At 42.9% G+C, this 23,486-nt stretch overlaps 1 protein-coding gene across 10 annotated transcripts in view; it reads right to left on the reverse strand.

Moving 5' to 3' along the window:
- Positions 1-23,486, reverse strand: part of nalcn (sodium leak channel, non-selective) — a 272,502-nt gene that overhangs the window by 98,718 nt on the left and 150,298 nt on the right. For all 10 annotated transcript variants that reach the window (XM_055870947.1, XM_055870944.1, XM_055870942.1 and 7 more), the window contains 3 exons: positions 15,888-16,079; positions 5,766-5,903; positions 3,055-3,129 (listed from right to left, as the gene is read on the reverse strand). In XM_055870947.1, coding sequence (XP_055726922.1) covers positions 3,055-3,129; positions 5,766-5,903; positions 15,888-16,079 — 405 coding nt within the window. The remainder of the gene's footprint in view (positions 1-3,054; positions 3,130-5,765; positions 5,904-15,887; positions 16,080-23,486) is intronic.

A 23,486-nucleotide genomic window follows, 5' to 3' on the forward strand; every position in this document is an offset into this window, starting at 1 on the left:
AACATGTGGAAAAAGGGAAGGGGTCTGAATACTTTCCAAATGCACTGTATACACAAAAGTATGAGGACACTCCTTCAAATTAGTGGATTCGGCTATTTAAGCCACATGCGTTGCTGACAGGTGTATAAAATCGAGCACACAGCTATGCAATCTCAATAGACAAACATTGACAGTAGAATGGCCTTACTGAAGAGCTCAGTCACTTTCAACGTAGCGCCATCAAATCTGCCCTGCAAGAGCTGCCCCAGTCAACACTAAGTGATGTTATTGTGAAGTGGAATCATCTAGGAGCAAGAACGGGTCAGCCGCGAAGTGGTAGGCCCACGCAAGCTTACAGAACGGGACCGCCGAGTGCATAGCACGTAAAAATTGTCTGCCCTGGGTTGCAACACTCACTACCGCGTTCTAAATGGCCTCTGGAAGCAATGTCAGCACAATAACTGTTCGTCAGGACCTTCATGAAATGGGCTTCATGGCCAAGCAGCTGCACACAAGCCTAAGATCCCCACACGCAATGGCAAGCGTCGGCTGGAGTGGTGTAAAGCTCGCCGCCATTGGACTCTGGAGCAGTGGAAACGCGTTCTCTGGAGTGATGAATCACGCTTCACCATCTGGCAGTTCGACGGACACATCTGGGTTCGGCGGAGGAGGAGGAGGAATAATGGCTGCAGCTGTTTTTCATGGTTCGGGCTAGGCCCTTAGTTCCAGTGAAGGGAAACCTTAACGCTACAGCGTACAATGACATTCTAGAGGATTCTGTGCTTCCAACTTTGTGGTAAAAGTTTGGGGAATTACCTTTCCTGTTTCAGCATGACAACGCTCCTGTGCACAAAGCAAGGTCCATATAGAAATGTCGAGAAAGGTGTGTCGAGAAAGGTGTGCAAGAAATTTACTGGCCGTCACAGATCCCTTACCTCAACCCCATCGAACACCTTTGGGATGAATTGGAACGCCGACTGCAAGCCAGGCCTAATCGCCCAACATCAGTGCCCGACCTCACTAATGCTCTTGTCGCTAAATTGAACCACGTTGAAAAGCCCTTTCCGTGAATACTCGTCTGGTGGAGCGCTGCATTTGCACATGATGCTGGAGACGCCTCGTTAAAGTTCACCAACCGAGCTCTGATGAGTGTCCCTGTCCTCCTGTGTGTGTTTGTCAGCATGTGTTTGTGTGTGTCACCAGCACTGCTTGTTCACGCTAATTGCACAACGAGTCATGATGGAACACAACAGCCACACAAAGGCGAGAAATGAGAGATCAGTTGGTAACCATGCCCGTATTCTGACAATACCTGAGGCTATTCCATCTCAGTATATTCCACCATAGATGCTATAAGTCACTGTGGAACCCTGGCATGGTGGTCATTATTATCATGTAACAACAATCAAAGTAATGAAACAATGACGATGCGATGTACCATGTGACATATTGATATTTTAGCTAGAAGGGAACTCCCCTCCAATCTGAGAATGTCAATTATGTAATGTGATGTAGTGGTAAAAAAAAAAGTGAGCACACACCGAAAGGTGTATACACATCATTGGCGTGTGTTCACGCTCCACTATATCCTTTGTGGTGATGTCATGTCGAGAGCATCCTGTCGGGCTGTATCACCGCCTGGTACGGCAACTGCTCCGCCCACAACCGTAAGGCTCTCCAGAGGGTAGTGAGGTCTGCACAACGCATCACCGGGGGCAAACTACCTGCCCTCCAGGACACCTACACCACCCGATGTCACAGGAAGGCCATAAAGATCATCAAGGACAACAACCACCCAAGCCACTGCCTGTTCACCCCGCTATCATCCAGAAGGCGAGGTCAGTACAGGTGCATCAAAGCAGGGACCGAGAGACTGAAAAACAGCTTCTATCTCAAGGCCATCAGACTGTTAAACAGCCACCACTAACATTTAGCGGCCGCTGCCAACATACTGACTCAACTCCAGCCACTTTAATAATGGGAATTGATGGAAATTATGTAAAAATGTACCACTAGCCACTTTAAACAATGCCACTTAATATAATGTTTACATACCCTACATTACTCATCTCATATGTATATGTATATACTGTACTCTATATCATCTACTGCATCTTGCCATCTTTATGTAATACATGTATCACTAGCCACTTTAAACTATGCCACTTTATGTTTACACACCCTACATTACTCATCCCATATGTATATACTGTACTAGATACCATCTACTGCATCTTGCCTATGCCGTTCTGTACCATCACTCATTCATATATCTTTATGTACATATTCTTTATCCCTTTACACTTGTGTGTATAAGGTAGTAGTTGTGGAATTGTTAGGTTGGATTACTTGTTGGTTATTACTGCATTGTCGGAACTAGAAGCACAAGCATTTCGCTACACTCGCATTAACATCTGCTAACCATGTGTATGTGACAAATAAAATTTGATTTGATGTGATACTAAACACAGGAGACAGACAGGAAATCACAACCGCAAAAGTTAAGTAAAAAACGAAAGATAATAATACTCTTGTCTGTTGCTCTTCTGTTTTGGCCCGTTTCCAGCAGGTCTGGTTGTGTACAGTGCCGTGGTCAGTCCAGATGAATGGAACTTGTGTGTGGGTAAACACTTAATAGAACCAACACTTATGTTGACCAACGGTGGTTCCTGGAGCTTAAACCACACAGGGGCCATTCCAAAAGGACATAAAGTCAAAGGTAATACATATGTAGGGAATGTTGAGAGTGGGAGGACTGTAGACCAGCTTTAGTTTCCGGATGGACGCTAAGGATTCAAGGATCAAGGCTTGAGCACCATTGATTAACAATAGGAATAGGAATGTGCAAGTGTCAATACTAAATGAATTGGAAATACTCTGTATGGATTCTGTCTGGCAACCGTATAGATTCAGCTTGACCCTAGAATCCAGTGTCACTTCTTCTTAGGCACGAAAATGTTTGATATTGAAATACCAGATTCAATTAAATATAATGACACAGGCCATGTTTCAAGTCGAATAAATGGAAAAGTCTGAACAACAGGTCAATAAACTAAAAGGAAAACCAGAACTTACTTGTTTGAGTTTCTTCAGGTCTTCGTCCAACTCTAGATTGTCAAGGATGACGGCCACGAAAAGACTGAGCAGAATCTGCAACACAACCACAAGGGATTTATGAGAATACTTCTTTTCAAATGATATCGAATGTTCCTAGATGCTGAAAACTAACCACCTGCTGTTTTTTTTTTTTTAGAGGTTAGTGTCATGGCATCGCCAGAGGCTTTTTCTGAAAATTAAAGAAGCTCCTTATTCGTATTAGTGCTGTGTTCTGTCCTCAAAACATCTTCTGTGTCTGGCTGTGTCTGAGTCACCCCCGAAGCAGTCCGTGGTTTGTTATCTCATATCCTCCACTATCACAGGCCCAATGTTCAAATGTCAACTCTGATTAGCAGTCAAAAGCAGAGTGTCACAATCAACCCCATCTGGGTTCAAACAGTATTTTGTTTTGGTTTACCATACTTTAGTTGCACTGGATTAAGCTTACCCAGCTAAATGAAACCAATGGAACAGTCCCAAAAATGTAAATCCTATGAACCCAGGTCTGTAATCAACACAGCTGCTGATTGGAGTCATACTGGGTGGTTGTGGATCATTTTGTCCACCCGTTCGTCACATCATAGTGCCCATTTATTGAAATGCACTGTAGGTGCTTTCATGGTTTGATGAAGTTAAAACTACAGCCATAATTGACAATTGGAGTTAACATTTTCTGCTCTGAAAACAGATTGACTGACTAATTATACAAATGCCATTGGGAGAGGCAATTTGTTTGGACAAGGTTACATCATTTCAACTCAAATGAAATTGTATTTGTCACATACCGAATACAACAGGTATAGAGACCTTACAGTGAAATGCTTCCTTACAAGCCCTTAACCAACAAGGCAGTTTTAATTTGAACCCTATCTCAACATGTCATATTGTATTTGATGTCAATCATCCACAGACAAGGACTCATTAAAGAGTTACTCATGCTACTACTACAGAAAGTGTTATGCTGTTCCCAAGCCTTTTACTTTGTGGCTCATTTGGTAGAACATGGTTGACCATGGGTGATGGTTATGATTCCATACCAAAATATATGCACGCATGACTAAGTTGCTTTGGATAAAAGCGTCTCCTAAATTGCGTATATAATATATTACAAACTTTTTGTCTGTGAGGGTAAAGCGTATCAACATTCCACAACCACATAAGCCAAAGTAACATTCCACTCTTCAAACACACATCTTTATGAATGTTATCAGTTTGAAATGTAAAGAGCTAGGCTAGCTAAATGAACCAATAGAAAAGTCTGAAAACTGCAAAACCCCGCCGATCCGGCACTCCAAGCGAGGAGAAATGCAATGCAATCAAATTCACAACGCAAGCAAATGTATTCGAACTCATGTCTTTCTTATTCTTCTCAGAAGAATATCACAATGCATATTTAAAATAGAGGGGGATGTCGATTGAAAAAAAATCTGTATTATTGGTACCGGTGTGAGAGGTGCTATTTGAAGTTTTGTTTTGTAAATGTTTTAAAATGTCCTGTTTTTGGTTGAATGTCCCCTCACGGGAAAATGGTTTTGTTGGAACTTGAACATCAAGGTGAATCAGAAAAGACAGAGGGTTTGATGAGGATAGGGACTCAACTCAACTAACATCAACCGATCTCCACAAACTTTACATGTAGCCATGGTGGGCGAGCACCATTTCATTGCATGTGGTTGCATTTCCTAAATGTATTAACATTATAATTTTTTGGTCATTATCATCATATTGACTGAATAAAAATGTAGTACACACGCAATCTGGTCCTTGTGTCTCATAGCCTGTGGCTATTACTCCTTTTGATTGGATTTGAAAATGTAGCTCACTAAAAAAATGCATCTGATTCAAACACTAAGCTAATATTGTTTAAAATATTCAAATTCAAATGAAAAAAATAGATATACTTCAAAATAAATGTGAATACACAAATGGTTGTAGCTAGTTTTGGATACACACTTTGTGTAACCATACAGGTCTGTGTGCGACCGGACACAGCACCTTCATTCGACGAAGAAGTTACTGGCCTGTCCTACACCGTAGAATAACATAGGTTGGTTTTTTGATTACACAGAGACGTACTCCTTTGTCAGATCAATGTTTCATTATTTACAAAGCTTTTTTGGGGGGGGGATATATTCAAACAACGTCTCTCAACATTCTACATGACACCGTGAGATCGTGAGCTGGTGTAGAAATCTTTCGATCCGCGGTAGCAAAGGTGTGATAGAATATTCCACTACGAGGTTACAAGGTAGTAGTAGACACGAGGCCTGATCAATACATTGAATAAGGTCAGACTTATCCACTGTGAGGTTGTGAAGAGCCTTTCATTAAAAGAAAGCGAGCCAGCACAATGGTATTCTGCTCTTGTGCTTCCATCCATCCTTCCTCCACCCACATATACTGTAGAGCATTACAATAGCCTTCGTCAGGTAACAACCCATAGAGACCAGGGTCTCATTTACAATGGTGCTGTGAGGACAATACAAATTCAAAGTGGTCAATAGGTTGTGGGTGTAATTCCCACAGGGATCAGAAACACAAAAACATGCATGCGCCATAGAATTCGATCTATTCCTTCTAATCATTCTATGGGTATGCACTGACTGTAGGTCACTGTAGGTTACTGAATAAAAGTGTCTGCTAAATGGAATGCATCAGGATCTACAACACTGTGCAGACAGAGCCCTTACCAGAGTAGCGAACAGATGGTAGAGGATGAAGTAGATCGCCACTACGGGAGCCCACATTTGACCGACGGCCACAAGAGTTTGGTCCATCACGTCCACCCAACCCTCCTGGGTTAAGATCTGGAACATAGACATGAATGCCTGCGGGAGGGAGGGATAGAAGGGGGTAGGGATATTCCATTACATTCCATCACCCTACAGTATAATACAATGGATAACAGTAGGAGAGAGAGAGAGAGAGAGAGAGAGAGAGAGAGAGAGAGAGAGAGAGAGAGAGAGAGAGAGATTGCCTCTGGACATCGAGGCCTGAAAAAGAGGCAAAGATGGAGATGAGATAGGTCATTGACATTTTTAACATGCTTCTGCAACAGGGACAGACAGATACATGGATATGTCACACACCTGATACACACACTTCTGCTATAGAATGAGTCACGGCAGATGGAGAGTAGCTGGAGCATGAATCACTAAGCTCTGTGTGTGTGTGTGTGTGTGTGTGTGTGTGTGTGTGTGTGTGTGTGTGTGTGTGTGTGTGTGTGTGTGTGTGTGTGTGTGTGTGTGTGTGTGTGTGTGTGTGTGTGTGTGTGTGTGTGTGTGTGTGTGTGTGTGTGCGTGTTATGGATGAAGTGAAAATGTGAGTCGCGCATCCGACCCTAACCCTCAAATATAGAAAATGCGCTGTACAGTCAGCGATGGAAGAGCAATTTCTTGACAGGCTTTTTTTTAGATAAGCCTATGTTTCTGGTTACAATATCTGACATTTTGGTAGGCAAATTGTTAGACAACTTATACTGTACATGCAGCTTCTCTTCTGTCATTACTTGTTGCCCTGGAATGAATGCTTCAATAAAATGAATGCTTCGGTAAAGTTTCTTTTCTCTTTCATATATGCTTCTCTCGCAAAGAAAATACATTTAGGGAAAATGCATAGGCTAACTCCAAACATTTTTGTGGGATTTTCCGTGCAAAATGTCCAGATGACAGTTTTACGATGCTGATAAAGAAAGCTCCTTTACAGACGGTCCCTAACCACGCATTCATTCTCAAGATGCTGCTTAATTCTGCAGGAGTTAATATTATATATTAGGGTATGTGAGAGGTTATAGACCTACAGTCAGTGTCCAGATTTCAGTTCAGCTACTATCTATTTAACTCATCTGAACAGTAGGCCTACAGCTCCTTTGACGTACAATTTTGAAGTCCCCGTCTTGTGACTGTCAATTTGTTATAGCGCCTCACAATCATCACTCATAACATAGCTGATGCTACACTATATATACAAACATATGTGGACATCACTTCAACTTAGTGAGTTCGGCTATTTCAGCCACACCCGTTGCTGACAGGTGTATAAAATCGAGCACACAGTCATGCAATCGTCGTAGACAAACATTGGCAGAAGAATGGCCTTACTGAAGACCTCAGTGACTTTCAACATGGCGCTGTCATAGGACGCCACTTTTCCATCAAGCCAGTTCGTCAATGCCCTGCTAGAGCTGCCCCGGAAAACTGTAAGTGCTGTTATTGTGAAGTGGAAACGTCTAGGAGAAACAACGGCTCAGCCGTGAAGCGGTAGGCCACATAAGCACAAAGAACGTGACCGCCGAGCACTGAAGCGTGAAAAAACTGTCCTTTGTTGCAATACTCACTACCGAGTTCCAAACTGCCTCCGGAAGAAACGTCAGCACAAGAACTGTTTGTCGGGAGCTTCATGAAATGGGTTTCCATGGTCGAGCAGACAAGCCTAAGATCACCATGCGCAATGCCAAGCGTAGGCTGGAGTGGTGTAAAGCTCGCCACACCATTGGACTCTGTTGCAGTGGAAACACGTTCTCTGGCGTGATGAATCACCCTTCACCATCTGTCAGTTAGATTTACGAATCTGGGTTTGTCGGAAGCCAAAAGAACGCTACCTGCCCCAATGCATAGTGCCAACTTTAAAGTTTGGTGGAGGAGGAAAAATGTTCTGGGGCTGTTTTTCATGGTTCGGGCTAAGCCCCTTAGTTACAGTGAAGGGAAATCTTAATAACGCTACAGCATACAATGACATTCTAGACGATTCTGTGCATCCAACTTTGTGGCAACAGTTTGGGGAAGGCCCTTTCCTGTTTCAGCATGACAATGACCCCGTGAACAAAGTGAGGTCCAACAAAAATGGTTTGTCGAGATCGGTGTGGAAGAACTTGACTGGCCTGCTAAGAGCCCTGACCTCAACCCCATCCAACACCTTTGGGATGAATTGGAATGACGACTGTGAGCAAGGCCTAATTGTCCAACATCAGTGCCCGACCTCACTAATGCTCTTGTGGCTGAATGGAAGCAAGTCCCTGCGACAATGTTCCAACATCTAGTGGAAAGCCTTCCCAGAAGAGTGGAGGCTGCAATTGCAGCGAAGGGGTGACCAAGTCCATATTAGTACCGATGATTTTGGAATTAGATGTTTGACAAGCAGGTGTCCACATACTTTTGGTAATGTAGTGTATCATCCCTTTCACCAAATCTTTCCCAAACATTAGACATTCTGGCCCTCCCTTCTCCTTATTTTCAACTCTCCATTTAGCAGTTTTTCTCTTATTAAATTAAACTCCGGCATTGTCCATTTTGCCTCAGTGGATACACGTTACCTTTATCTGCCCAAGTTCCCAAAAGCATTTGGCAATTACTGTGTATGTGGCATGCTACAGTTAGGCCCTAAAGCTTATGCTTACACTACACACCAAAGCCAGGTTAAAAATGATGAAAAAAAAGCCTCAATGTAGCCTATAGATATGAACTGCATAAGAATTTAATGCATTTTTTCCTCTTTATTCAACCCACCCGCCACCCACCCACCCTTCATCCACACAATATTTCATGACCCTAACCCGCCTTACAGATATAACCACGGGGAATGTGGGTTATGAATTAATGTGTGCATCACTAGTGTATGTGTACTTGTGTGGATGTGTCCGTCAATGCATGCGTGTATATTTGTGTGTCTGATACAGACCCCCCAAGGGTGCTATGACTTGGAGACTTGGCCCCATGTCCATTCCCAGTCTGTTTGTAGGTCAGAGGAAGGTCAGCTGATTCCCTGTGCCTTCAGGGCCTATTGTAAGGCTCAATCCTAATACCCCCTTAGCCAACCCCCTCGTTTTCGAGTCTCCTTCGGTGGGGGAGTGTCCTTCAAACGGAGCTATTAGTTATAGAGAGAGATAAATAACCCTTGCAAATGGGAAAACACTACATCACCCGCGCACAGCGGAATCCACCAGGATAGCCTACCACGCAATTCATAGACGGATGTGTAGCAAACTCATTAAAAGTGGCAGTAATAAAGCATCTCTTGAAAAAGCCAAACCTTGACGCAGAAAATAAAATAAAAATATCGGCCTATATCGAATCTCCCATTCCTCTCAAGAATTTTTGAAAAAGCTGTTGTGCAGCAACTCACTGCCTTTCTGAAGACAAACAATGTAAACAAAATGCTTATTCAGTCTGGTTTTAGACCCCATGTCACGCCCTAACCTTAGTTATCTATGTTTTCTTTATTATTTTGTTTAGGTCAGGGTGTGACGAGGGTGGATATGCTAGTTTTGTATTGTCTAGGGTTTTTGTAAGTCTAGGCTATGTAGGTCTAGGTGATGTGTAGGTTTATGGTGGCCTGATATGGTTCCCAATCAGAAGCAGCTGTTTATCGTTGTCTCTGATTGGGGATCATATTTAGGTAGCCATTTTCCCTTTGGTGTTCGTGGGTTCTTGTCTATGTGTAGTTGCCTGTTAGCACTCATTTGTATAGCTTCGTTTTGTTCTTTTGTTCGTTTTGTTTAGTGTTCATTCTTAGAATAAAGAAGAATGTACACATACCACGCTGCGCCTACTGTGGAGTATCGCCTTCCGAGGAAGGAAATAGAGGCAGCTAAAGCGGAACGGCGATATTACGAGGAGAAATACCAACGAGGTAGGCCACAGATACCCCAATACGTTATTTTGGGGGGGGGCACATAGAGCCATTCAGGGAGTCGGATGAGAAGTTCGAAGCACGATTCCGGAGAGAGGTGCTAGCATGGAGAGTGCTGCAGAGCAGGTGTGCTGGGGAGCGTGTGACTGGTCAGACACCGTGTTACGCAGTGATGCGCACGGTGTCTCCAGTTTGCATTCATAGCCCGGTGCGCTCTATTCCAGCTCTTCGCACTTGCCGGGCTCAAGTGAGCATCCAGCCAGGACGCATTGTGCCAGCTATACGCTCTAGATCTCCAATGTGCCTCCACAGTCCAGTATGTCCTGTGCCTCCTCTCTGCACTTGCCCTGAGGTGCGTGTCCCTAACTCGGTACCACCAGTTCCGGCACCACGCATAAGACCTCCAGTACACCTCCACAGTCCAGTACGTCATGTGCCTCCTCTCCGCACTCGCCCTGAGGTGCGTGTCCCCATCCTGGTACCACCAGTGCAGCATCAAAATATGGATCATCTTTTGCCTCTGCATTAGTTTCAAGTTTCATTACTTGTATGTACAGGATACACGTGGTATACACCATCCAACAAAATGCTTACTTGCAGGTTCCTTCTCAACAATGCAACAAAAATAAGAAATAAGAAAAGATAAGAATATGAACTTAAGTAAAATGGCTCAGTAGCAGGGAAGCAGCCATAGATGCCACCTGGCACCTTTGTGAGTATTCACTCTTTTGAGAGTTTCACTCATGTCAGCCTCGGACAGCGAAAGCACCTGGTCGTCCGGAGCAGCGAGAATCTTCCTAGATGGAACAGTATTGTCTGCCTTTAAGCAAGGATAGAATGTGTTAAGCTTGTCTGGGTGGATTTGCCTTTGTAGTCCGTGATAGACCTTGCCACATGCGTCGCCCAATCCACTAATTTGAAGGGTTGTCCACAGTGTATTTCTTATTCTTACTAGTGAATAAAATAAAGTTGGATTTTTTTACATTTAAAGATCATTTGTTTATCTGGAACAATTCAGAAAATGTGTCCATGCCTGAGTTGGCGTCATTAATTAGTGAGTCAAAATGATTGCGTGATAAACTAAAATTGGTATCAGCAATGAAAGGTTAAAGAGAATGGGAAGTACAGTAGAAGACACAGCAGCAAGGTCATTGATATAGATTAGGAATAACAAAGGTCCAATTATCGAACCCTGTGGCACACCACAGCATATCTTGGCCCTGGTAGATGCACAGCCATTTGCATAAGCACATTTTCTCTATTGTAAACATAACTATATAGCTAATTATATGTAAAATCATGAAAACTGTAATAATGCAATTTACAAAAGTAATATTTCATGATCAACCATGTCAAATATGCAAAGAGTGTATTCATTGCTGTTCAGTTGAGTAGTTTTTAGGAAAATAATATTGGTGTTCATATAGAATACAGTGTTGATTTACAGTGCCTTTGGAAAGTATTCAGACCCCTGAGCTTTTTCCACATTTTGTTTCTAATTTTGGGGGGATTTTTGAAAAACATGATAGTACAGATTTTTGGCAATAATTTGTAAAAGATCTAGGATCCCCAAATTTATAAAGGGGGATAACTTTGTCCGTTTTCAAATCTTTAGGAACAATACTAGTTTGCATTGGTTTGGTAAAGAGTCATCAATCCCATTATGACCTGCTGCCGATATCTTTAAGTTACAAATTACTTTCATCACCTTCATTACATCAGGAGGATCATACTGAAGAAGAGTTGGGAAATGTCATTGAATGTAATCCAAGGAATTTCCATCAGTTTTCTCTATTTTACGTAATTTAAAGACGTAAGAAAAGTAAGCAGACTCCGCATCGGCCTGATAATAAAGAATTTCCCAAGAAATATCATCAATCAACATCTAAACGTGCTCACAATTACATTTGTTAAATATTCTACTCTTAATCCTACTAATCATTCCCATCTGGTAATTTCCAGCTGCCAGAGATGTGGAAAATTGGAAAGTGGTCAGAAATCTTAGAATAAAGTATACCTGTATCAGCCACATTATTCAAATAATTTTTACAAATATTATCAATAAGGGTGGCATATGAACTGATCACTCTTGTGGGCTTATAGATGAGGGGATACAGATAGCTGGAGTATAAAGTATTCAACAAGTAAGACGTCAGTGAGTGGTATATAAGTTTATGTTGTAATCACCTAATAGAAAACTAATGTTATCTTCATTATTAATCAAATCCAAGGTTGATGCAAAAATATAAATACAACTACCAATTTCAGAATCGGGTGGTTGATAGATGCATCCAATTACCACTGTTTTTCAACCATAAAATGAACAGGAGGGAATTTCTATAAAAAGAGATTCAACATCAATGTTATCAGACCTAAGTGCAAGTTCTTTTCTTTGAGATAATTGAAAACGTTAATGAACAAAAATGTCCATTCCGCCTCCCACACTTGAGGCATTATAAGGAGATTTGTCTCTTTAGTCAACCATGTTTCTGAAAGGGCAACAATGGAAAATGAATGATTGAGAGAAGACAGATAATGAACAAGGTGGTCATGATTTTTAGGAAGACTGAACATTCAAATCAAATAAGTTTGTCTCACATGCTGACTACTCCGAACGTTGCAAAATAAATATAGAAATCTATATTATTAAATTATTGCACCCACACTGCCAACGATCGTCTGCGTTGCCAAGGGCTAAAATAGAAGTCAGTTCTATTTGTGACGCAGATCGCGCTGCAGGTACCCAAAATAAATGTATGTACGTTGGCGCATGATGGCACACACCCACAGCCGGTTTGGGTTCCGTGTTAGAATTAGATAAACTGCTTTACAGGTTGTTAAATTGCTTAACATTATATTAATCGCAAGTGATAGACTCATCTCTGGTAAATCTCAGGAAATTTGAATCTAGATCAACACAATCATTATATTTATCGTTCGCTTCATTAATATCTAACGGGTTCAAGACCATGTTATCAGGGTTGACGTCCTGTCCACTAAGAGAGATACACAGTCGGAATCATCCAGAAAATGGAACAGAAACATAGAAGGGCATATCTCCCATGTCCAATACAACCATAGATCTGTGTTAGTTTTATCAATAGGAGTGAACTTCCTTTGGAATGCACATTGACACAGTCCACATAACACAACTGAAGACTTCAGAGGGTAATGACGTTTCGAGAAATGTGTGTTTTTGGTCATGAGGTTACGTGAAACACACCAACAAAGTAGAATACGTCATGTGTGTGTGTGTGTGTCAAATCATTTGACTATAGCAGATTCACTTGCCATAGGGCTATGAGACGGGGGTGAACGACCCGCTGATCATACTTTTCGTTCCTTAATTAGTCGTGGCAGCAGTTCCTTTCTTTTGAGGCGTACCTTTTCAGAGGAGTCTTCATTGGTGGAGATTTTGTTTCCCTTCAGGCACTTGGCTAATCTGAGAATCTCCTCCTTGTCTTTGAACCTGAGCAGTTTCACCACTATAGATTTGGGCCGTCCTTCGGGGAAGAAAGTGCCATTCCCACGCGCCCTCTCCATCTCGATGAGTTTGGGATCCGGTTTGAGTTGATTTGCCAGGAATTTCTTGGCCTGGACATCTGTGCTATGCCAAGTTTTAGTCTTTACGTCCTCAATTCCATCGATTAAAATGTTATTGCGCCTCGAATGGTTTTCGAGGTAGTCTCCTTTGGAAGAGTGCTTGTCAAGTGTTGTTTGGAAAATTGCGAAATCCTCAGACATGGTTTTGAATGTGGTCTGGCTGGTGATATTCACGCCCCTTTAGCTCCTCCACCTCCGACTGCGCAAAATCCAAACTCTGATTAAATTCCATTACATTCTTAAACAGATCTTCAACCCTTTTGTTGGTAGAATCCATAGAGATACAGCAAGGACTTAAAGTTATTTTCCTGCAAATCTATTACATCTTCATAGAACTCTTTGCAGTGTTTTGCTGTCTAGTATTAGACATGCAACAATCTTTTTGTGAGCTAAAATGAGTTCACAAACACAACCCGCGTCCCGAAAACAAGCCCCGCCAGCGAAATGGCAAACACAACCCGCGTCCCGAAAACAAGCATCGCCAGTGAAATGGCAAACACACAAAAGCAACACACACTTGATCACACATGCACCAGTACAATAAACAGAGAGAAAGAGGATAACTTGCTCACTGTATGGATCCTGGATGCAGAAGTGACAGAGGGTCAAAGTCATACCCCCAAGACATGCTAACCTCCGTCGTTACTGGTAAAGGTGAGAGGTTAGCTTGGGGGTATGATCTTTGACCATCTGTAACTTTGTCATTCATTGTGATTCGCGATTCATTCAGGATTATATGTAATCACGTTAGCATCCAGATGAAATGTTAAGAAACATATTACATTCATATTTATAATAAAATTGTCTCCGAAAATGACATGGTCCAGCATGTTTTTTTTGCGGCTGGTGCGGCTGGTTTCCAGGTTAAGTGAGCAGTGGGTCAAGGAGCAATGCGGCTTGGTTGGGTTGTGTTTCGGAGGACGCACGGCTCTCGACCTTCGCCTCTCCCAAGTCCGTAGGGGAGTTGAGGCGATGGGACAAGACCGAAACTAAAATTAGAGAAATAGGAGTAAAAGTTTAAACAAATACAGAATCAGTCGAGTGTATGATCCGTAAGTCATGTCTGTAAAAACAAAGGCACAGCATTCCCTGATGTCCCTCTGCGATTGAAGCCTTGCACTGAGTTCAAAGTTTATTTTCCAGCGATTGCCATCAAGATATTAGAAAGAGGAGCCTGTCTTTTCATCCAAGCTTGGAATCCCCCTTTCCTTCCTCTTTTCATTGCCGGTGGTAATCTTGGTCAGCAGCGACAGGTAAGCCCGCTGTGCATGGAGCAAAGAAGCTTATGTAATATTTCAGATCGGGGAGGCTGAGAAATAAGTGCGTAGCTTCCCATTCATGATCTAGAACTGTTTTTTGGTCGTTGAAATGTATTCCACAAACATTCTGAGCAAAGCGTGATTTGTTATGAAGCTATAATCACTCACATTTGCTTCCCTCCTAGTATATTTGTCTGTCATTTTTCCTGAAGCAACTCTCCAAACTTGGGTCGCAGAGCTTCATGGGAGTTTTGGTTACCACTCGAAAGAAAGTCTGCATGTCGATTCGCTTTGTTTGGAGGACCAACTAGAGGGCTGAAAAGGCACAACGTCTCGCTCTAACTTGAAATGGGATACCACTATGACACGATGGGGCTCGCGGGATCGCACAAAACAGAGATGGAGGGCTAAGGGGGTTATTGGAGATAGAGAATAAGAGTGATCCCTCTCCTGTCTTCTCCCCTCTCTTCTCCTTTCCTAAATCTACACCCCAAGTCACTGCAGATAATGATAAACCCAGCAACAGGTCTATCCACGGGGGACATCATTAAATCTGATGTGTGTGCGGTGTGTATACATTGTGTGCCTGTGTGTGTGTGTGAGTGTGTCCATGCACTTGTGGTTGGTGTGAATCCACGTGTGAATCCATATGTGAGTTTGTGTGTGTATGACTGTGTGTGTGCGTGTGTGTGGCCGTGTCCCCGGAATAGAGAAGACGTAGAGCGGCATCTGTTTACGAGAACCACTCCAAGTCCCACTGTGCTGGAATCAGTGGAAGCGGGGAAAAATAGGGTGCGGGGAGGGGGGGGGGGGTGGATGAAAGGATGTGACTAATGAGAAAGAAAGAAGCTGATGAGCACTTAGAAATCAAAGGAGGTGGCGGTGGGCTCCACATCTGTCGACAAATTAAATACCACCACACTAGCATGATTTTCCTGACTTTTCCCAGATTTTTTAACACCTGTGCATCACGTGTTCAAGAAGAAAAGAATGGGTAGTGTTCAGTGGGGAGAGAATTGTGAGTTAATAGTGGGACCTGTTTTTATGCTACAGGTTCAGTTGCTCAGAAAATTACAAAATCAGGAACTTGTACTGTAATATTAAACTCATCCCAATCATTGATTACCATAAGTGAATGAGTGTGTGTGTGAGTGAGTGAATGAGGTCTTACCCTAGATGTCAGTGAATGAGTTACGGCAGGCCTACATGATTCACTGAAGGATTAACATCCAGATGGGTTCATGGATGCGTAGAACAGGTCTTATAATGCATTATGACTGCATCGTAACACACTATACAAGTTGTGCTTCCAATAACTCTTACTCTGGGAAAGGTGGTGAATCGGTCCAGTTCCTCCACGAAGCAGAACATCTGTAGACTGATGGCTGACATGACTATGAGCAGGCTCGCTGTGAACACCACCAAGCTGCCCAGCTTCTTACCGGGACCAAAGATCTTGTACACAAAGTCCTCTAGTGCCGGGGAGATCTTTATCAGACGCACCACTCGCAGTACCTGTGGAGAGAGAGGAGAAGGCTTTATATATATATATGAGAGAGAGAGAGAGAGAGAGAGAGAGAGAGAGAGAGAGAGAGAGAGAGAGAGAGAGAGAGAGGGAGAGAGGGAGAGAGGGAGAGAGGGAGAGGGAGAGGGAGAGGGAGAGAGGGAGAGAGAGAGAGAGAGAGAGAGAGAGAGAGAGAGAGAGAGAGAGAGAGAGAGAGAGAGAGAGAGAGAGAGAGAGAATTTTGAGGCAAGTGTTCCCCTTTACAATGAATAAATAAGCATTTGGAGCACATGGAAATAAAGAAAGAGATGAGAAAAAGCATCTCAAATATGATCATACCAATGCATGTACTTCAAGTTATTGAGGGTCAAAACATATTAGTGTAACGAGTCCAAGATGTCTGACTTACAAGCAGACCTTGCAATGAAATGCTACCCAAAAGCTTTTCAGAAAACGTTCTTAAGTACTGTGCATCATCCTTGGCTTCCGATAACCACAGACAATACAATGCTGGGAGTTGATTAGACTGATCCCACATCTGTTTGTGCGGTCTTTTTAAATCCTATGGACATTGTTATGCCAAAAAGTATATTTGGTAGGACATGAACGATACGAGTTGGGTACACAGCACAAACAGATATGGTATAGTTCATGTTTACCTGCTGTAAAAGTAACCCAAGGTTCCCACACCAAATATAGATTACTGGTAGCGGTATAAAAACAACCATGACAGCCGTACTGACCTCCTGTGTTTACTTCCAGGTGAGTGTCTATAGAAGACAAAATGTAGACTGGTCACAGATCTGTTTGTACTGTCGTGCCAACCCCTGTGGCCATTGGGACAAGATTTGGGATCAAGTTAAGAAATGTTGTCCGTACTATGCATGCTTCTTTGGACTTCTAAATATTCCGTTGTCTTCTCACTGCTCCTTCCTTTGCTCCAAACAGCTGATGCATACTGATTGAACTCTGAATAGCATAATGACAATTGACTTTTTTTTGACCCCATCGACCCGTGTTTAACCTGTCTGGTATGGACGTGGTCAGAGGTCGGATCGTAGATCATCAAATCAAATCAAACTGCGTTTGTCACATGTGCCGAAAACAAAGGGCGTCGACAACGGGGGCCCGCTTTGTTATTGTTATTGTTTCAATTCTCGAGCAGGTCAAATGCATGCATTTGATTGGCTACCGTTCCCAGGCGGGAAACTTCTTGCTGACATGATCTCTTGAAAGTGTCAATAAAATGAGTCGTGTGCATATTAGCGCAGAGATAATATTTTAACATAGCGGATTTGCTCAATTGCCTCGTGATACTTACCTCAGCCGTTCGACTCTTGCATGCAGCAAGTTTGCTTTTTCATTTTTTAAGCCTTAAGAAAGTATTCACAACCCTTGACTTTTTCCAAATGTTGTTGTGATACAGCCTGAATTTAAAAATGATTAAATTGAGATGTTGTGTAATAACAAATAACTTCAAAGTGGAATTATGTTTTTAGACATTTTTACAAATTTATAAAAAAAGAAAAGTTGAAATGTCCTGAGTCAATAAGTATTCAAACCCTTTGTTAGGGCAAGCCTGACTAAGTTCAGGAGTAAACATTTGCTTACCAAGTCACATAATACGATGCATAGACTCACTCTGTGTGCAATTAAACGGTTGAAAAAAAATATATAATAATAATATCCAATGGCATCCTTGATAGGCCATCTGCGTCTCCGTTTGCAAATCAATCCCAGAACAACAGCAAAGGATCTTGTGAAGATGCTGGAGGAAACAGGTCCAAAAGTATCTAAATCCACAGTAAAACGAGTCCTATATTGACATAACCTGAAAGGCCGCTCAGCAAAGAAGCCACTGCTCCAAAACCGCCATAAAAAAAGCCAGACTACGGTTTGCAACTGCACATTGGGACAAAGATCGTACTTTTTGGAGAAATGTCCTCTGGTCTGATGAAACAAAAATTTAACTGTTTGGCCATAATGACCATTGTTATGTTTGGAGGAAAAAGGGGCAGGCTTGCAAGCCGAAGAACAGAATCCCAACCGTGAAGCATGGGGGTGGAAGCATCATGTTATGGGGGTGCTTTGCTGCAGGAGGGACTGGTGCACTTCACAAAATAGATGGCATCATGAGGTAGGACAATTATGTGGATATATATTGAAGAAACATTTCAAGACATCAGTCAGGAAGGAAGCTTCCAAATGGACAATGACCCCAAGCATACTTCCAAAGTCGTGGCAAAATGGCTTAAGGACAACAACGTCAAGGTATTGGAGTGGCCATCACAAAGCCCTGACCTCAATCGTATAGAAAATGTTGGGGCAAAACTGAAAAAAGTGTGTGCGAGAAAGGAGGCCTACAAACCTGACTCAGTTACACCAGCTTTGTCAGGAGCAATGGGCCAAAATGCACCCAACAAATTGTGGGAAGCTTGTGGAAGACTATCCAAAACGTTTGACCCAAGTTAAACAATTTAAAGGCAATGCTACCAAACACTAATTGAGTGTACAGTTGTGGCGAAAAGTTATGAGAATGACACACATATTAATTTTCACAAAGTCTGCTGCCTCAGATTGTATGATGACAATTTGCATATACTCCAGACTGTTATGAAGAGTGATCAGAATAATTGCAAAGTCCCCCTTTGCCATGCAAATGAACTGTATCCCCCAAAAACATTTCCATTGCATTTCAGCCCTGCCACAAAAGGACCAGCTGACATCATGTCAGTGATTCTCTCGTTAACACAGGTGTGAGTGTTGACGAGGACAAGGCTGAAGATCACTCTGTCATTCTGATTGAGTTCGAATAACAGACTGGAAGCTTCAAAAGGAGGGTGGTGCGTGGAATCATTGTTCTTCCTCTGTCAACCATGGTTACCAGCAAGGAAACACGTGCCGTCATCATTGCTTTAAACAAAAAGGGCTTCACAGGCAAGGATATTGCTGCCAGTAAGATTGCACCTAAATCAACCATTTATCGGATCATCAACAACTTCAAGGAGAGTGGTTCAATTGTTGTGACGAAGGCTTCAGGGCGCCCAAGAAAGTTGATTCAGCTGCGGGATCGGGGAACAAACAGTACAGAGCTTGCTCAGAAATGTCAGCAGGCAGGTGTGAGTGCATCTGCACGCACAGTGAGGCGAAGACTTTTGGAGGATGGCCTGGTGTCAAGAAGGGCAGCAAAGAAGCCACTTATCTTCAGGAAAAACATCAGGGACAGACTAATATTCTGCAAAAGGTACAGGGATTGGACTGCTGAGGACTGGGGTAAAGTCATTTTCTCTGATTAATCCCCTTTCCGATTGTTTAGGGCATCCGGAAAAAAGCTTGTTCGGAGAAGACAAGGTGAGCGCTACCATCAGTCCTGTGTCATGTCAACAGTAAAGCATCCCGAGACCAATCATGTGTGGGGTTGCTTCTCAGCCAAGGGAGTGGGCTCACTCACAATTTTGCCTCAGAACACAGCCATGAATAAAGAATGATAACAACACATTCTCCGAGAGCAACTTCTCCCAACCATCCAGGAACAGTTTGGTGACGAACAATGCCTTTTCCAGCATGATGGGGCACCTTGCCATAAGGCAAAGTGTTAACTAAGTGGCTAGGGGAACAAAACATCGATATTTTGGGTCCATGGCCAGGAAACTCCCCAGACCTTAATCCCATTGAGAACTTGTGGTCAATCCTCAAGAGGCGGGTGGACAAACAAAAACCCACAAATTCTGACAAACTCCAAGCATTGATTATGCAAGAATGGGCTGCCATCAGTCAGGATGTGGCCCAGAAGTTAATTGACAGCATGCCAGGGCAGATAGCAGAGGTCTTGAAAAAGAAGGGTCAACACTGCAAATATTGACTCTTTGCATCAACTTCATGTAATTGTCAATAAAAGCCTTTGACCCTTATGCAATGCTTGTAATTATACTTCAGTATTCCATAGTAACATCTGACAAAAATATCTATAGACACTGAAGCAGCAAACTTTGTGGAAATACATTTTTGTGTCATTCTCAAAACTTTTGGTCACAACTGTATATAAACTTCTGACCCACTGGGAATGTGATGAAAGAAATAAAAGCTGAATAAAATCCTTCTCTCTACTATTATTCTGACATTTCACATTCTTAAAATGAAGTGGTGATCCTAACATCCTAACTGAACTAAGAAAGGGAATTGTTACGAGGATTAAATGTCAGGAATTGTTAAAAACGGAGTTTAAATGTATATGGCCTAAGTGTATGTAAACTTCCGACTTCAACTGTATATACAACTTGTATTAGGAAAATAACACTAACACCTGTCTGAGTTCCCCTACTGTAGCTGGATGTCTCTCCTTCAAGGCCTGGATAGGAGCCACATCTGCTGGGTCCATGGTGTAACCGTCTTTTTACGCCATCCTGCCTAGGAACCTCACTTTAGCCCTGAACATTTCACATTTCTTAGCGGTGAGCATGATGCCATGCTGTTGGTATCGAAGTAGGACTGTTTGGATGTGTCTGACTTACTCATCAAAGGACTGGCTGTGAACTAGGTTGTCGTCTAGATATGGCTGACAGATATCATCTATCGGACCCCACAGACACTCCTCCATGTTCTCTGGAACTCGGCCGGGGCGGAGCCGAAGGGAATCCTCACCCACTGATATAAGCCCCAGGGTGTGATGAAACCCCTGGTGAGGAAGCCACAGAGGCTATCTAACATGTCCTGTATTGTACGGATGGGGTGTCTGTCTGGTACTGATTTCTGGTTCAGTTCCCTGTCGTCACGGCAGAGTCTTAAACGCCCATATTTCTTTCTGACACAGACAATGGGTGAAAAGTAGGGTGACTTATATTTTGTGATTCAGCCCCTGTTGATTAGATCCTGCAGGTACTCCTTCACCTTCGGTCTACTGGCTTTGGAACAGATATGGAAGTATTTTGTACAGGGGTCGGGTCTTTCAATCTGATGTGGATTTGGAGTGATGGAATACAGCCTATATCATCCTCATTCTCTTGGCAGCCGCCTGTAGTTCAACGGTCAAGTGATCTGATACTAAGGGAGGGTCCCATGTTTTGCTGTCTGGTGTAGAGCTAGGTTCCTCAGTCGTGGCTGTGGTATCTTCCTGTACTGAATACCATGTCTCCTTTTTCTGTGTACGTGTCAGATTTTCCTCCACTGGCTCCACTGCTGCTGGGTAAACCACTTAAACAGTATGCGTCACAAACTAGTACACGGAACTAGTGTGACACTGTGTTTGGGGGTGTTAACAACAGAAACAGGGATAGAGGATGAACAACCTTTTATTATAGTGATTAGCACTTCCAGTATGTGTAGATCTTCAGGCAGATGACGTGAGCTACTATTAGGGGAGAACAACATAGACTCTTTCTCAGTCTGTACGTGCGTTCTACACCGAACAGTGGTATCTTGCCCTGGAGGAAGAACTTTCTTCCGTCTGCTTGTTTTCAATACGGCCACGTGACATCTTGATTTCCTCCTCCTCTAGAGCAGTGGCGGTCACACATTGGCAGAATTCAATCACCGAGAGAGCCGCCGCGTTAACCTCAAAATTCAAATAACATACCTCAATTAAGAAGTTTTGTCTGCTAATGTAATGTTTTTTTTAATAAAAATACACTCGAAATGCAGCACATGAAACAAATAGCCATGTATTAACACCCCTTTTGAAGAGCAACATACTTAATAACCTGATGAGTGGAGGTGTACCTGCTGCACCTTGACACTCCTCATACAATACTTGTGACTGTGTCATTGCAATCATTGTCATGCAGTCCAGATGTGCATTGGTTATTCTGTTCATGACGTTGAAAATGTTGATTCACAAGTATTTGTGCTCACAAAAAATCCCTTTTTGCACACACACTGCTTCGGAGCTGGGTACTCTGTGTCAGGGACCATGTTCCAGAAGTGGGAAAGACCGGTACCCATCTCAGCTTTCAGGGTGTCATTTCCCAGAAGTTCAACAACTTCACATTCCACTGGGCCGTATGCACTACCCTCTGTAGTGCCTTGCGGTCAGAGGCCAAGCAGTTGCCATTCCAGGCGGTGATGCAAACCTTTAGGATGCTCTCGATGGTGCAGATGTATAACTTTTTGAGTATCTGAGGACCCATGCCAAATCTTTTCAGTCTCCTGAGGGGGAATAGGAGTGGTCGTGCCCTCTTCACGACTGTCTTGGTGTGTTTGGACCATGATAGGTTTTTGGTGATGTGGACACCAAGGAACTTGAAGCTCTCTACTTGCTCCACTACAGCACCATCAATGAGAATGGGGGTGTGCTCGGCCCGGCTTTTCTTGTAGTCCACAATCATCTCATTGGTCTTGATCACATTGAGGGAGAGGTTGTTATCATGGCACCACGCTGACAGGTCTCTGGCCTCCTCCCTATAGGCTGTCTCATCTTTGCCGGTGATCAGGATTACCACTGTTTCGTCGTCGGCAAACTTAATGATGGTGTTGGAGTCATGCTTGGCCATGCAGTCATGGGTGAACAAAGAGTACAGGAGGGGACTGAACACACACCCCTGAGGGGCCCCCATGTTGAGGATCAGTATGGCAGATGTGTTGTTGCCTACCCTTAACACCTGGGGGCGGTCCGTCTGAAAGTCCAGGATCCAGTTGCAGAGGAAGGTGTTTAGTCCCAGGTTCCTTAGCTTAATGATGAGCTTTGAGGGCACATTGGTATTGAGCTATAGTCAATGAATAGCATTCTCACGTAGATGTTTATTTTGTCTAGGTGGGAAAGGGCATTGGGGAGTACAATAGAGATTGCTTCATCTGTGGATCTGTTGGTGCGGTATGCAAATTGGAGTGGTTCTAGTGGTTCTGTGAAAATGGTGTTGATGTGAGATCAGCTTGATCTCCCCCTTTAACCATTTCATGCGTTGAGTTTTAAATATCTCTAATGGTCGCCCCAGCCTGAGTTAAGAATGTTCTCTCCATTCCAGAATGCGATTGTTACACAACAGTACATTTAATCCGCGCTGCCTTCAAACCAAGGCACGCGGCCTGTTTTTATTTATAGGCTGTTTTCAATTTGTCAATTTCAAATTATTTTCTAACAAGTTTTTTATTTTCTAATAACAGTTTGAATTGAGGTGTGTTCCACCTCATTCATTCACATTAAAGTAGTCATTTTTTCATTTGCGGATCAATTCATTTTTTGGACATTGTTGACCCGGACAAAATTCCCCAAACACTTCCCAATTGTTTGTGCAGTTCAAGTCTGCATACATTTGCTCATCTCCCGTCCTGCACACACGAGTTCACATTTTTCGTATGTTGCCCGCATCGCAGTCATAGTTGTATTCGTTACCAGTAATAACTTTAGAAATGTGTGTGTTTCTATCAAAGTAATTGCCTTAGTACGTTATAACAGTTTCAGCATGTCGTGTTACCTTTATGGTGTT

This window comes from Salvelinus fontinalis, chromosome 19 (genome assembly GCF_029448725.1).
Source record: "Salvelinus fontinalis isolate EN_2023a chromosome 19, ASM2944872v1, whole genome shotgun sequence".
Classification (NCBI taxonomy): Eukaryota; Metazoa; Chordata; class Actinopteri; order Salmoniformes; family Salmonidae; genus Salvelinus; species Salvelinus fontinalis.